Genomic DNA, 14,085 nt, shown 5'->3' with positions numbered 1-14,085 from the left:
CCCTCTGATAATTTCTATGACACACCCTTACTCATCCTTCCTAGGAAGAACCAATTGTTTGCTGATCTTGATATAAGACTCGTTATTAGCACCTATCACTGTATTATATTTTATTTGTACATTTACTTCTTTTTGGGCAGCCTCTGAGCTCTAGAAGGCATAGAATGTATATTCTTCTTAAAACAGTGTTTTAAGGGTCATTATTATAAATTAATTGGAAATTTAATAGGCATGTATTAAGAACCTTTTTATGTTCCAGACATCAGCAATTGGGATATAGAAGGTATTCTGTGAATCTTACTGATTCATATCTAATCGATGCTTATAGTAGTTACCTTCAGAAATTTTTCAGTTTTGATGATCTGCCCCCATCAGATAATTGAGTACTTCAGAAAGTTAGTACTCAATAACAAACATTTAAGTGGTGATTATTTGTTTATTATCTTACATATTTAGCGAATATTTTATTGGACTTCCACTAGATTGTTAGTAAAGCATTAGAATTCTCTTTGTTTAGCAGGGAGAATCCAGACTAAATTTGATTTAGAGTTCTCCTCTTTTTCAAGCATCAGTAAGCTTATAGGTTTTAATAATAATTGTTTCCAACTTAGAAAGAATAGCTATGGGCTTTTAAAATTTATGAAAAAGGTTTTGAATGTATTGGTAAATGGTAGGAAGGAGGAGGGAAGTTAGGGGAAGGTCAAGTTCCCAGAAACATTTAATCTACTAAAAGATCACTTGGCTGTACGTGATTTGCAGATTGCATCATAACCTCTCAAGAGGCAGTGTGACTGAATGGGTGGCCTATGTAGAGAACATATGTTTTAATAGTTGTCATGTAACTTTGGACAAGCCATTTAGGTCACTTAAATATCCCAGGATCTTCTAAAAAAAAAAAACAAAACTGGGTCATTAGGGAAACTGACCATTTCTCTTCTTAAGATTATATTTATTTGAGAGAGAGTGAGAGAGCAAGAGAGCATGAGCTGGGAGGAGGGACAGAGAGAGAGAGGGAGAAGCAGGGAGGCCAACATGGGGCTGGATCCTGGGACTCCAGTATCATGACCCAAGCCGAAGGCAGACACTTAACTGACTGAGCCACCCAGGTACCCCAAAGCTGGCTATTCTTTAGGTAAAGTTTAGATATTAGAAGAGCCATAAAAGGCTGGCTGCTTTTTAAAAGGGAGTGCACAACAGGATTGAAGAAAAGTTGGTAAGGGTCATGTGGGGATGTGAATCTTTTCTTATTCCTGGAGGAGGAGGAATAGATTGAGTTCCAAAAGCAGTAACTTAGAAATGGCTTCATTAATTATATTTTTCCAAGAAGAAGACATATACATTTAACTGACACTTTTAAAATATAAAGAATAAGGGTAATATGAGGTTTTTAGAAGTACAATAATTATACTCATATAAGTAATACAAGCTATTTCAGTTCTACATCATGTCCAGTGAAGTCAGAAAGAGACAACAAAATGTAGAAGATCTAGATTGGGGTCAAGGAAGAGAAAATAAAATGTGGAAGGAACGATGAAGGACTGGTTTAGGTGTGCTGCCTTCAAGTTCCGTTTCCCTCTCTTGTTCTCCACTGCGTCCAGATTGTTCTAGACTCAAGACCCAGTGTGCTGGGCAACTCACAACCCCCATTCTTACCAGCCTTGTTCTTCAAAGACTTCAGTCTTCTGGAGGTAATCTTCATCAAGTGGCTTGTACCTACTGCCTTTTGAGCATGAGAGTTCCTGAGGCCTTGCAACTCTCTCCCTTGAGAGGAGAGGGTGGCTATAGCTTTAACATAGGAATTCTCAGCAGGCACACACTCCTTCATGTTCAGGCCATTTACCACAGACCATTTTACATGCTTGCCCTGGGACCGGTGGGTAGAATTTAGTCATATCCCTTTTCTTCCTTTTTTCCTGAGAATTAGTCCATTAAATATATTAATCATTCTTTGACTGTGATCTCTGTGATTGATATATTTCACTTACGGATTGTATGGGATGTGTCTGACCAGTACATGATGGTTTACATAATGAAAGCTTTGCGATGATTCTATGAGATAGATAGTATTACAGTTGTAAAAATATAGACCACAAGGCTCTAAGAGTTAAGTAATTTTGCACAAAATCACACTACTAGTGAGGAACAGAGCTAGAATTCACAATAACATATTAACTACACACAGACACACACGCACACAGGACTTGAGCAAGTGATGGAAGTGGTTGAAGAAAAGGGTGTAGAGTAATGTGACCTGGGTGGTGAATTGGAAGGGTTTTAAATGTGGTCTGAATAATTCCTTCTCTGAAGTTAACCACAATAACAGTTCATTTTGATTTCTCTGCCAAGTGTGACTCCCCGGTTACTTCCTTTTCCAGCAGTTGGAATTAAGTGACTGGTATAAGATGCCATAAGAGTTAAGAGTAGATTATAGCGTTAGAATTTATAGTCTGAAAAGTAAATGTTAACTTGCTCACTCTCTAAGGGGGCCCTATTCTATGTTTTGGGGTCTAGTTTATACTATTTTACTTCATGAAAAGGCACAGACTTTGGAATATGAGGGGAAAATCTGCCTTTGTGTGCCAGTAAATGCCAGATCATTTTAGAAAGTGGAATTCTTATTAAAAGCAAGTGTGTGACTCAAATTTAGTGTCTACTTCAGTTTTTCCTCAAATACTTGTTTTTTGTTGTTGGTTTTTTTTAGTAATTATATTGTTTTCAAATGAAGAAGTTGGTGTGCAGTTGTTGGAAATGGGGGAAGGGGTAATTTGCAGCAGAAAAGAATAGAGTTTCCCAAGTGGGATGTTGTGGTAATGGGGGTGCCAGTGTTCTAGCTGAATACTTTTAGGAATAGAAGAGACATTCACTTTTTTAATTGACCCAAGTTTTAGCAGCCAGATGTTGGGAAAGAGTTTTGTGGTACCATTTTGAAATTGATTTAAGTAAACATGCTAAGGCTCATGGAGAGTCTACAACCACTGTCCCCTGAGGACAACCTCAACCTGCCTCGTGTGTCATCAGGAAGGTGGCATTAGCGACCTTGAAGGATGCAAGGTCTAGGCCTCCGTAAATGTGAAGTAAACATTAAAAGGAAAAAGAAAATATGAAGAGGCTCTCTGTTCAGTGGTATGTTAACAACAACAATGACGGCGACAATAATAATAAAAGTAGGAACGCCTCAAAATGTTAGGGTCACGAGAAATTAAACTGGAATGTAGTATCAGTATTGAAGGACATTTGTCAGAGGGACTCAAGGCAGAAATAACTGAAGCAGTAACAAAATAGTGTAATTTATCATTTTTATGTAACTATCATACTCCATGCCTGGAAAGTGGCCAATATTATACCATTTTTTTTAGGAATGTAGAAAGAGAAAGATTGACTTTCTAAGTTATAAGTCACTGAGTCTTGCCTCAATTTCAGAAACAATGAGAGAATTCATGAGAGACAAGCATTTTAGAGGATATCCAACTCTGACCGTCTGCAGGAGACACTAGCTTGAGTGGCCCTTATGAGTTTCTTTGCTTGCATTCTGGGAAGTCAGAAATCAATTGGTGGATAATGTGGGAATCACCACATATATTTGTGTAGATTTCATGAAAACTATTCTAGAGAAAAAAAAGACAAAGGAAATATGATGAAGAGGTGGAATTCTGATCTCAGCATTATATCTAGTTAGCAGGCATGAGGCAAAGTGCAAAAATAAATGGCCAAATTCTATACAGGAAGAGACTAACAGGATCCCCTTGCATTTCACATCAGAAGCAGCAATTGCAATATGCTAATCACTTACATGGATGAACAGAATCACCCTGCTGAAAAAACTAGCATAAGATTTTTCTGCTTAAATGAGACTGGATTCTTGTCTTGGCATAGGTACCATGGCAAGATTTCAGGGAAGAGATTTATCTATGGCCACCGATCAAATTTTGTTGAAATTCAGTATCAAGTTCAAAATTGCCTTTCCTAGGCAGGCAGAGAAGGCTGCTGAATCTGAGCCTTCCATTCCTCCGGCGTTTACCGAAAGCCTGGTGCATTTACAGCCTTGAACAGCACACTGCGCACTGAGGAAGACACAAAAGAAGTAGATAGAATCTCTGCCTCAGCTTAGGAGCATACAATTTAGTTGGGGAGACAAAACTTAAATACTAGGACCAATAAAATAAGATGATAAAGCAACCTGCAAGTAAGTGTATAATGATATGGGGCAAATGACACAGATAAATGCAGAGGGGACATAGAGGAAAGAGGAACGAACAAAACACAAGAGTGTTAGGTTAGCTGGGAAAGGCATGTTGCCTAACTGTAGTATAGCCTCTACGTTGTTTCCTATAGAAAGCATCAATGAAAAATAACGTGGGATAGGAAATTTGATTATACTACATTGATCTTTTTCTCCTTATCTGCAGTCTGTCTATCACAGATGGAAATTAAATTGATCCAACAATTTGCTCTCCATAAAGCTATGTTAGTTTCTACCTAGTAATTTATGCTCTTCTTGGTGTTTGCAAATCGATTGCTATTATGGGATGAAGACAAATCTGGGCCTGGATCCAGTAGGTTGGGAGATTATGAGAGTGGATATGTGTGTATGCACATGAAATCCTGGAAAAATGGACTCTCGTTTCTGTGTATTTTACTCTTCGAATAAAAACATTTTCAGGTTCTTAAAAGCATGTTTAATTACACTCAGGTTGCATTTTTAGGGGATATATCTGCTTTATTTCATATTGGTACTAACAGGCCCGACCTTCAAACCACCTTTAGTGGCTTTGTAGCCAGACCTTTTGTTTCAAAAAGCCTTGCTCCATTCTGAGAATATGGTAGATCTCTACTTTATTTTTTCATTTTGACATAGAAATATATATGGACATTTATCTAGCTCGATAAATAAAGTGTTGCTGCTGAAAGGCTTGGGAAAGTATACTTTTTTTAAACACTCAGCTTCGTTGTTGCATCTTAAAAAATTTTTTTAAAAGTCCTTCTGAGGATTGTGAAATTCATTCAAAACAAATTAAAAAGAAAACATTTTCTGTGATTTCTTTATAGATTCTGGACAATCAGGAAGTCCAAGCCACAATGATCCTGCCAAGAATCCTCCAGGTAAATATGTGCTCCAGGACATTTGCAATCTAACATTGTTGGAGAACAAAGGTACCACTGTATAGGTAAACACCCCATGATTGGTCAGCTGCCTATTTTGTTCTGGCAGGCAGGTATGATCAGGACAAGATGTGATTCTCCATAGGCCCTTCACAGTGGCAAATACTTCTATATAGGCGTCATCAGTACTTACCTAACCACCACCGTTTTAATTTTTGGTGATGTTTCTTGAAAAATGAACATGCGTGTATTTTAGTTGTACATTGTTCAGGTGCTAAAAGTCACTGCTGCTTAAAAAGCCAAAAAACTACTTCATCATTCTTTTAAAATGCACAAGAAAGAGTAAAAATTTCCATACTCTTATTATAGTTTATCAACTCGTATTACTTTATAAGGAGGGTTGGGCTAGAGGGTGGTTATGTTTTCAGTGAGGGATTTTTTTCAAACAAGTTTTTATTCCATAAGGTTTTTATTAGATTCCAAGAATCAGGAAATAATGAAAGTAAGACTTTTCCTTTAGTATGATGTATGCCAAATACCCTCTTTATGTCCAGAAGTTGTTCCAGATCTGAAAATGCGCTTTTATAACTTGGCTGTCTTCGTAGTTTCCTTGCTTCTAAATCTGAATATATAGAATTTGACATTAATTTAGGGGGCATTTTGTGTTTTTTCCTCATAGTATAAAACTTGTGCAAAGAAGAATTTCTACTATTTCATTATCAGAATAATTTTATTTGTATTTGCAACTTGGGGAAGAGAGTGCTCTAAGAATAAACCAACAAAACCAAAACAAAATGAACAAAAAAAATCCAAACTCCCCACATAAGTCCCCTACCTCCCCAAATAATTTCATCTAGTTGTTTTCGTTGAAAATAAACCAAACCATTTATGAAAAGTAATAATAAAAGTTTCCTCAGGTAGAATTAGTATTAGGTCCTTAATTATCTGACCTCCCTTGTCATAGAACTTTGCTACTGTGAGATTGTACTATCTAAAAAACCCCAAACTGTAAGAAAATAGACCAGTCTTATTTTGAAATGATGTTACAAAGATACAGTAAGTAAATATGCAAGGAAAAGTGCAAAGTCAAGACAATATACTTCTTCTTTTTGAGTCTTGCCTATATTTTGTTCCTTATTTTTATCTTAGAAAAAATATATTTTCCAACTACATATTCAGTACTCTGTATTGTACAAAACCTTACTGTTTGGCAAAAGTAGCAGATACTTCAAAGATCAAAAGTTTTAATTAAATATAGATTGAAAAATGTATGCTAACTCGATTGGTCTTTTATCAAAATCATTCAAAATTACTACGGATTGATAACACATACAAAAATCAGAAAAAATTAAATGTAATTTCCAGTTAAATTTATTATTTTATTTTTTGTGTTGGTGGGAGAGTAGAATAAAAAAGACAGAGTATTTCAAATGTAATAAATTTGTGAGAAATTTTCTTAAGTTGAGAAAATTTCGTTGGGGTATGCCTTTAGCTTTACTAAAATTTCTTCTTTTTACTTGAGTAATGTTTTCCCTGTATAGCATGATAACTCAGAGTGAATCATGTCCAAACATTTTTTAAAAGCTTCCTCACTCATTTTAGGAAGAATGGGGTGGGGGAGGGTGGTTAACAGAAAAAGAATTGATAAGTAATGTAAGTCCGTCAGACTAAACAAAGGATATGTTCTTTGCATTTGAAATTAATAAAGCTGTTATCATTTAAAATGCATTTCTGAACGTGTACAGAAAGAATTTTACTTAAAAATGTTCTCTACTTATGCTGAATGAATAATTGTAAAATAGTTATATAAGGCTGGAATTTGATATTTTAATATTTGTCAGGAATCTTGGTTAAATTTTTCTTTTGCTATATTCAGTGTGGCATCTCTTAATTCATCTGTTTGCATATAATATGACAAACAGAAATAATCAAGGTAGGACAATTCTAATTTTTTCCTTTTTAAATTTTCCTTGGAAATCAAACCTTTTTGAGAACAATGTCTTAAAACTGGAATGTGTTAGATCATATGATTAGTTGAATACTGCATATATGTAAATGCTACATAAATTACCAGTTTTTCAGGTAGTATATAATAAAACATATATGATATCAAAATTAAATGGAACAAAATTAAAATTTTCTTTGATGATTTGGAAGCATTCCATCATTTTAGCATATGTTGCTTATCATTGTATTATGGATTTAATCATGAGATTATTAAAGAATCCTTCTTGATGAAAGTAAGAGTTCTGCAGTAACGAAATAAATCAAGCCACTAGGTATGTAGAATGACTTCTAATTTGAAATGTGAAAAATCAGAACTTATTAAGGTTTTTGTTTTGTAGTCAATTGCGATAAATTATATGCATTATTAAAAGCTCTTTTCACAGGACACCTGAATGGTTCAGTCAGTTAAGCGTCTGATTCTTGATTTTGGCTCAGGTCAATCTCACAGTCAGGAGATCAAGTCCCTCATTGGGCTTTGGGCTGAGTGTGGAGCCTGCTTAGGATTCTCTCCTTCTGTCCCTTCCCTACTCATGTGCATATTCTCGTTCTCTCTCTCTCTCTCGTGAAGAAAAAAAAAAAGAGAAACTCTTTTCATAAATATAAGCATGTTTGGGATTTTAGAACATAATTTATCTTTTGGAGACTTTTTTCATCTTTGTGTTCTGGCTTTGGCTGAAATGTGGAATCTCTAAAGTTTCAGATGCAGTATCTCAAAAAGACACAGTGCATTCATGAGAAAATTCAATCTAATACCATAAACAATGAAACAATCAAATTGCTTTGCTACTTGTATTGTTATAACAAAGGGAAGCTAAACTTTTGAAAAAGATCATGTTGAGTGCTAACATTTTGTAATAACCAGTAGTTTTCCATTGGGAGATGTGCAGCCCATGGACATAGTTACCATCTACTTCCCAACAGCTTAGGAAGAGATGCCAAAAATTCAATCTCTTTTGGAGGTGGAAGCTCTGTGAAATCTGTTCCCCACTGTTGACATGAAGGTGGAATCCCATTATGTCATTCTATAAGATGCATGGTCTGCTCACAGATTGAACACCCACTCTAGCTTGGCCTTTCTCCAGCATCAGACATGACTATCTGACATGGAGGCCATATCCTTGCTGGTTCAGAAGAACTTTTGAAGGACCTTAAAGCTCCTCAGACTAGTATGATTATCTCCATATAGGCCTTTAATTTTTGTGCTTCTTGACTGAGATTAGTATATAGTGAGCAAACAGAGCAGAAGCAAACAAAAGCAGTACATTATTGGAAGGAACGATATGTGATATTTTTAAAGGCATTTTTGCAATTTTTTGTTATTTTAAAAAGCAATGAAAGTCTTTATTGCATTTTCTTATACTATTTGTGATTTAATAGTTTGTTTTAGTCTTTGTTACATGGTGGGGATGGGGATCATTATCTTTTCAGGGCTAAGGTATTTCAAAATTCTAATGGTGCCCAAGGATATGACATTGTTATTTTAGTCAAGAAGCACCAGACCACTTCATTTATTTTAATGATACACATTTCGTTTGTTTATGATGGAGTCAGAAGTTATATGTTTATATCTAGTTACTTCTTTTTAAACATTAAATTATTCCTTTCTAAGCAATGGAAATATGAATCCTCTCTCAACTATAGCAAACAACTGTTTGGACCAAAGGAGAGTAAATCACTAATTTAGGAATTAGACTCCTCCTAATTTTTGCGATAATTAAAAACTCCACTGTCACTTTTAGGAAATGTGTGATCGAATTGCAATTTTTTAAAATTAGCTTTGAATTGCCCTGTTGTTTTATATCTCTGCTTTCCTTGAGCTATGGTCTTTTAGATATTCCTATCTCAATCACTTGCCTAATGCTGGAATGGTTAATATCCAAAGAAAACAAGGCAAACTAGAAGTTGGATTTTGCCTCTGGGTCATTTAGAAGCTGACACCTCATTTTGAAGTTTAGGAAGTCTGTAGTTATGTGGGGAGTTTTCTCTTGGCTGGAAATACAACAAAGAAATGGAGAATCTTGGGGCAGTTTTTGCAAATTCTATGATGAAAACTTATGAAGCATTCTCTGTAGCATTAATCAGAGCTTTCTCAACTGGAAAGACACAGATTTATCCTACTTTCTTTTTGGCACATTTTGGCCTGTGCTATTTTGTGTGTTGATTTTTTGCATGTAGTCTGGCAAAACCTCTGGAAACCATTAGGATTCTATATTGGGTGGATGTCAAATAAGCTACCTTATATCCTCTCTGGAACTAAATAAATAATTGAATAAATTAAACAAGGAGTATCTATTAACTAACAATATTCTCATCTTATATTTAAGAAATTATTATGCATATAAATATATAAGTATAATATAAATGTCTAGTACTATAAATCATATAAGCATATAAATAAATATATATAATATATATTCCACCTATTAGAGATCATAACATATCTTTCTCTGTCTGACTTCTTTCAGTTAGCATGATGTCCTCAAGATCCATCCATGTTTTTGCAAATGGCAAGATTTCCTGCCTTTTTAATAGTTGAATAATATCCTATATATATATATATATATATATATATATATATATATTCAATTTACAGATACACACCATATATATATTCCATTTATACATATATACAACACATTTTCTTTATACATTCATCCCTTGATGGGGATTTAGGTTAGTTTCATATCTTGGCTATTGTAAATAATGCTGCAATGAACATGGGAATATATATATATCTTTTTGAATTAGTATTTTCATTTAAAAAAATAAAAACCCAGAAGTGGAATTGCTGGATCATGTTGAGTTATATTTTTAGTTTTTTGAGGAAAGTCCATACTCTTCCATACACCAATTTCCATTTCCACTAGCAGTGTAGGAGGGCTCCCTTCTCTTCTCCCTTGTCAACACTTGTTATTTCTAGTCTTTTTGATAATAACCATTCTAACAGGTTTGAGGTAATATCTCATTGTGGTTTTGATTTGCATTTCCCTGATGGTTAATAATGTAGAACATTTATTCATATATCCATTGGTCATCTGTATGTCTTTTTTTTTATGTCTGTTTAGGTCCTCTGCCCATTTTTTTATTTTATTTTATTTTATTTTATTTTATTTTATTTTATTTTATTTTATTTTATTTTTTACTATTGAGTTGTATGAATTCTTTATATATTTTGGATATTAGCCCCTTATAATTATATGATTTGCAAATATTTCTGCCATTCAGTAGGTTGCCTTTTCTTTCTGTTAATGGTTTTCTTGCCTATGCAGAAACTTTTTATTTTTTATTTATTTATTTATTTTATTTAATTTTTTTGCAGAAACTTTTTAGATTGATGTAATCCCACTTGTCTATTTTTGCTTTTATTGCTTTTGCTTTTGGTGTCAGATTCAAGAAATTATTGCCAAGACTGATGTCAGAGAGCTTACTGCCTATGTATTCTTCTAGAAGTTTTATGGTTTCAAGCCTTACATTCAAGTTTTCGATCTGTCTTGAGTTAACTTTTGTTTATGGACTAAATAATGGTCTAGTTTCATTCTTTTGCATGTGATAGTGCAAATTTCCCAAGACCATTTATTGAAAAGACTGTCCTTTCCTCACTGTGTATTCTTGGCTTCTTTGTCATAAATTAATTGACTGTAAATGTGTGAGTTTATTTCTAGGCTCCCTCTTCTCTTCCCTGTTCTTCCTATTCTCCCATTGATCAATGTTTGGGATTTTATACCAATACACACTATTTTTATAACTATAGCTTTGTAATATAATTTGAAATCAAGGAGTGTGATGCCTCCAGCTTTGTTCTTTCTCAAGATTGTTTTGGTTATTTGGAATTTTTTTATGGTGCCATACAAATCTTAGGACTGTTCTATTTCTGTGAAAACTACCATTGGAATTTTTATAGTGATTGCATTGAATCTATAGATTGCTGTGGGTGGTATAAAAATGTTAACAATATTAATTCTCCCAATCCATGAGCATAGAGTATTTTTCCATTTAATCGTGTCTTCATCTGTATCTTTCATTAATGTCTTTTATTTTTCAATTACACGTCTTTCACCTCCTTGGTTAAATATCCCTAAGTGTCTTAATTTTTTTTTTGATGCAATTGTAAATGGCATGTTTTCTTCCTTTCTTTTTCTTTTTTTGGGGGAGGAGTAAAGAGAGAGGGGGAGAGAGAGAGAGAGAATCTTAAGCAGCCTTCATGCCTAGCACAGAACCTGATATGGGGCTTGATCTCACAACCCTGAGATCATGACTGAAGCTGAAATCAAGAGTCAGATGCTTAGCAATTGAGCCACCGAGGCACCCAAACAGGATGTTTTCTTAATTTTTCTTTCTGATACTTCACTATTAATGTATAGTAATGCAACAGATTTTCGAGTTTTGATGTTGTATCCTGCAACTTTAATGAATATGTTTGTTCTAACAGTTTTCTGTTGGAGTCTTTAGGGTTTATATAATATCAAGTCATCTACAAATAGTGATTTTTATTTCTTTTTTTTTCCAATTTGGATGCCTTTTATTTTTCTTGCTTAATTTCTCTGGCCAGGACTTCTAATACCATGTTAAATAAAAGTGGTAGGAGTGGGCATCCTTGTCTATTTCCTGATCTTAGAGGAAAAGCATTCAGGTTTTCACCATCAAGTGTGAGGTTAGCTGTGGACTTGTTGTATATGGTCTTTATTATTTTGAGGTATGTTGCCCCTGTGCCTATGTTGTTGAGAGTATCTATCATAAACATGTCAAATTTTGCCAAACGCTTTTTCTGCATCTATTGAAATGATTATATGATTTTTACCTTCATTTCGTTAATGTGTATATCACATTGACTGGTTTGCAGCTGTTGAACCATCCTTGCATCCTTGGAATAAATGTCACTTGATCAGGGGATATGATCCTTTTAATATATTGTTGGATTTGGTTTGTTAATATTTTGTTGAGGATTTTTGCAACTGTGTTCACAGAAATATTGGTCTCTAATTTTCCTTTCTTGTAGCATCCTTTTCTGGTTTTGGTATCAGGGTAAAGCTGGCCTCATGAGTTTGGAAGAGTTCCCTCCTCTTTAAATTTTTTGGGACAGTTTGAGAAGGATTTTGTTAATTTTTTTTTTTTTTTGACTGTCAGAATTCACCAGTGAAGCTGTCTATATTGGACTTCTGTTTGTTTTTGATTACTCACTCTATCTCCCTACTAGTAATTGGTCTGTTCAGATTTTCTGTCCCATCATGATTCAGTTTTGGTAGATTGTATGTTTCTAGGAATGTATCCATTTTTTCTAGGTTATTCAGTGAGTTAGCATATACTTTTTCCATAGTAGTCTCATTATTTGTATGATATCAATTGTAACATTTCCTTTTTCATTTCTGAATTTATTTATTTGAGCCCTTTCTTTTTCTTGGTGAGTCTAGCTAAAAGTTTGTCGATTTTATCTCTTCAAAAAATAAGCTCTTACTTTCATTTATTATTTCTATTGTCTTTTTAGTCTCTGTTTCATTTATTTCTGCTCTCATCTTTATTATTTCCTTCCTTCTGCTAACTTTGGGCTTTTTTCTTCTTTTTCTTGTTCCTTGAAGTATAAAGTTAGGTTGTTCATTTGAGACATTTCTTATTTCTTAAGGTAGATATATGTCACTGTTAATTTCCCTTATAGAACTGCTTTTGCTGCATCCCATAAATCTTGATATGTTCCATTTCCATTTGCCTCAAAGTATTTTTTGATTTCTTTTCATTTCTTCTTTGATCCATAATAGTGTATATTAACTATAGCAATTTGCTGATCTCACATTTAAGAAATTCTTTAAATCACAAAAATTTTGCTCTTGATAACTCCCCAGATCTATTTTATAGGTACTGAGATTAAAGCCAACAGAGGGTTATCATGAAACTAATGAAAACCAATCAAATAATTATTGATAAAACTAGTTCAGCATCTGTAGCTGTAGTTATATTCTGTCAGAATCAATAGGGACTATATTTGATTCTCAGTTTTTTTTTTGAAACTTAGAATTTGGGACAGACTTTACTTTCTAATAGTTACAGAAGTTATAAAACATTCTCCCTTATTTGCTTATAAAGGCACATACATTTTCACGGACCCTTAAGAAGCACACAGGGCGTATTTTGTTTTAGAATATGATGTTCAGAGTCGAGGAAAAGATAATTTACTCTGATTCTTAAAAAATCATAGCCCATTTACTCCTTAGTTAATAAGTTCATACCCATTCATTCTCATATCCTCATTTATTGTATCCACAAATAAAAAAAAATTTAAAGAGGAAAGTGAACTATTTCATGATCTTAGAAGTAATTTTAAACTTTGGCATTAGAAAATATGTAACAGACTATAAATAGGCTTTCTATTCATGGAAATATAAATAGAAAAACACTAAAAGGATTGGTTAACTGTAGTAAGGCTTGACATCAAGGTAAACCTTTTATGTAATTTTAGAATGAGTCTGTGCAAGTCAGTGCAAAAACAAAAGTTATTTTTTCTAACAGATTTTGTTTCAGAAACATTTTTCGTTTTTATCCTTTAATTTTTTTTTAAGATATCACATTCAGTAAAGTTCTTAAATGTTCAGATTTAGGATAGAATTCAGAATAAAAGACCAAAAGATTAGGAATATGTTTTCTTGCCAAATTACTCTTAAAAAGCCAGAAGATCACATAGCCCTCAGCTCCTTATTTTTATAGGCTGCACATGGGGGCTTGTATACACTCACTCCCCCAAAATTGATCTATATAGCAATTAGTACCATCCCCAGCCTCTATAATTGTTCTATCATGATCATTTATAATATTAATTTTGAGGGAAAAAATATTTAGGAATGTATTATAAGGTCATGAAGGAGATTTTTCCATACCTTCCCCAAACACCTATCCTATTAGACAACAAATAATACAACAACAAATTGGTTGCTGAATTCAGAATTAAATATTACATTCCAAGAGACAGTATGTGGGTTGAGTCAGCTCTAA

The 14,085-nt window shown here is 33.8% G+C and overlaps 1 protein-coding gene across 9 annotated transcripts in view; it reads left to right on the top strand.

The window, feature by feature from the left end:
- NFIB (nuclear factor I B) overlaps positions 1 to 14,085 on the top strand; it is a 241,582-nt gene that overhangs the window by 135,609 nt on the left and 91,888 nt on the right. For all 9 annotated transcript variants that reach the window (XM_038552407.1, XM_038552412.1, XM_038552408.1 and 6 more), the window contains exon 3: positions 5,047 to 5,100. In XM_038552407.1, the coding sequence (XP_038408335.1) occupies positions 5,047 to 5,100 (54 nt within the window). The remainder of the gene's footprint in view (positions 1 to 5,046; positions 5,101 to 14,085) is intronic.

The sequence above is a fragment of the Canis lupus genome, chromosome 11, assembly GCF_011100685.1.
Source record: "Canis lupus familiaris isolate Mischka breed German Shepherd chromosome 11, alternate assembly UU_Cfam_GSD_1.0, whole genome shotgun sequence".
Lineage (NCBI taxonomy): Eukaryota > Metazoa > Chordata > Mammalia > Carnivora > Canidae > Canis > Canis lupus.
Note: the sequence above shows the minus strand (reverse complement) of the source record. Positions and strands in the feature narration are given on the sequence as shown.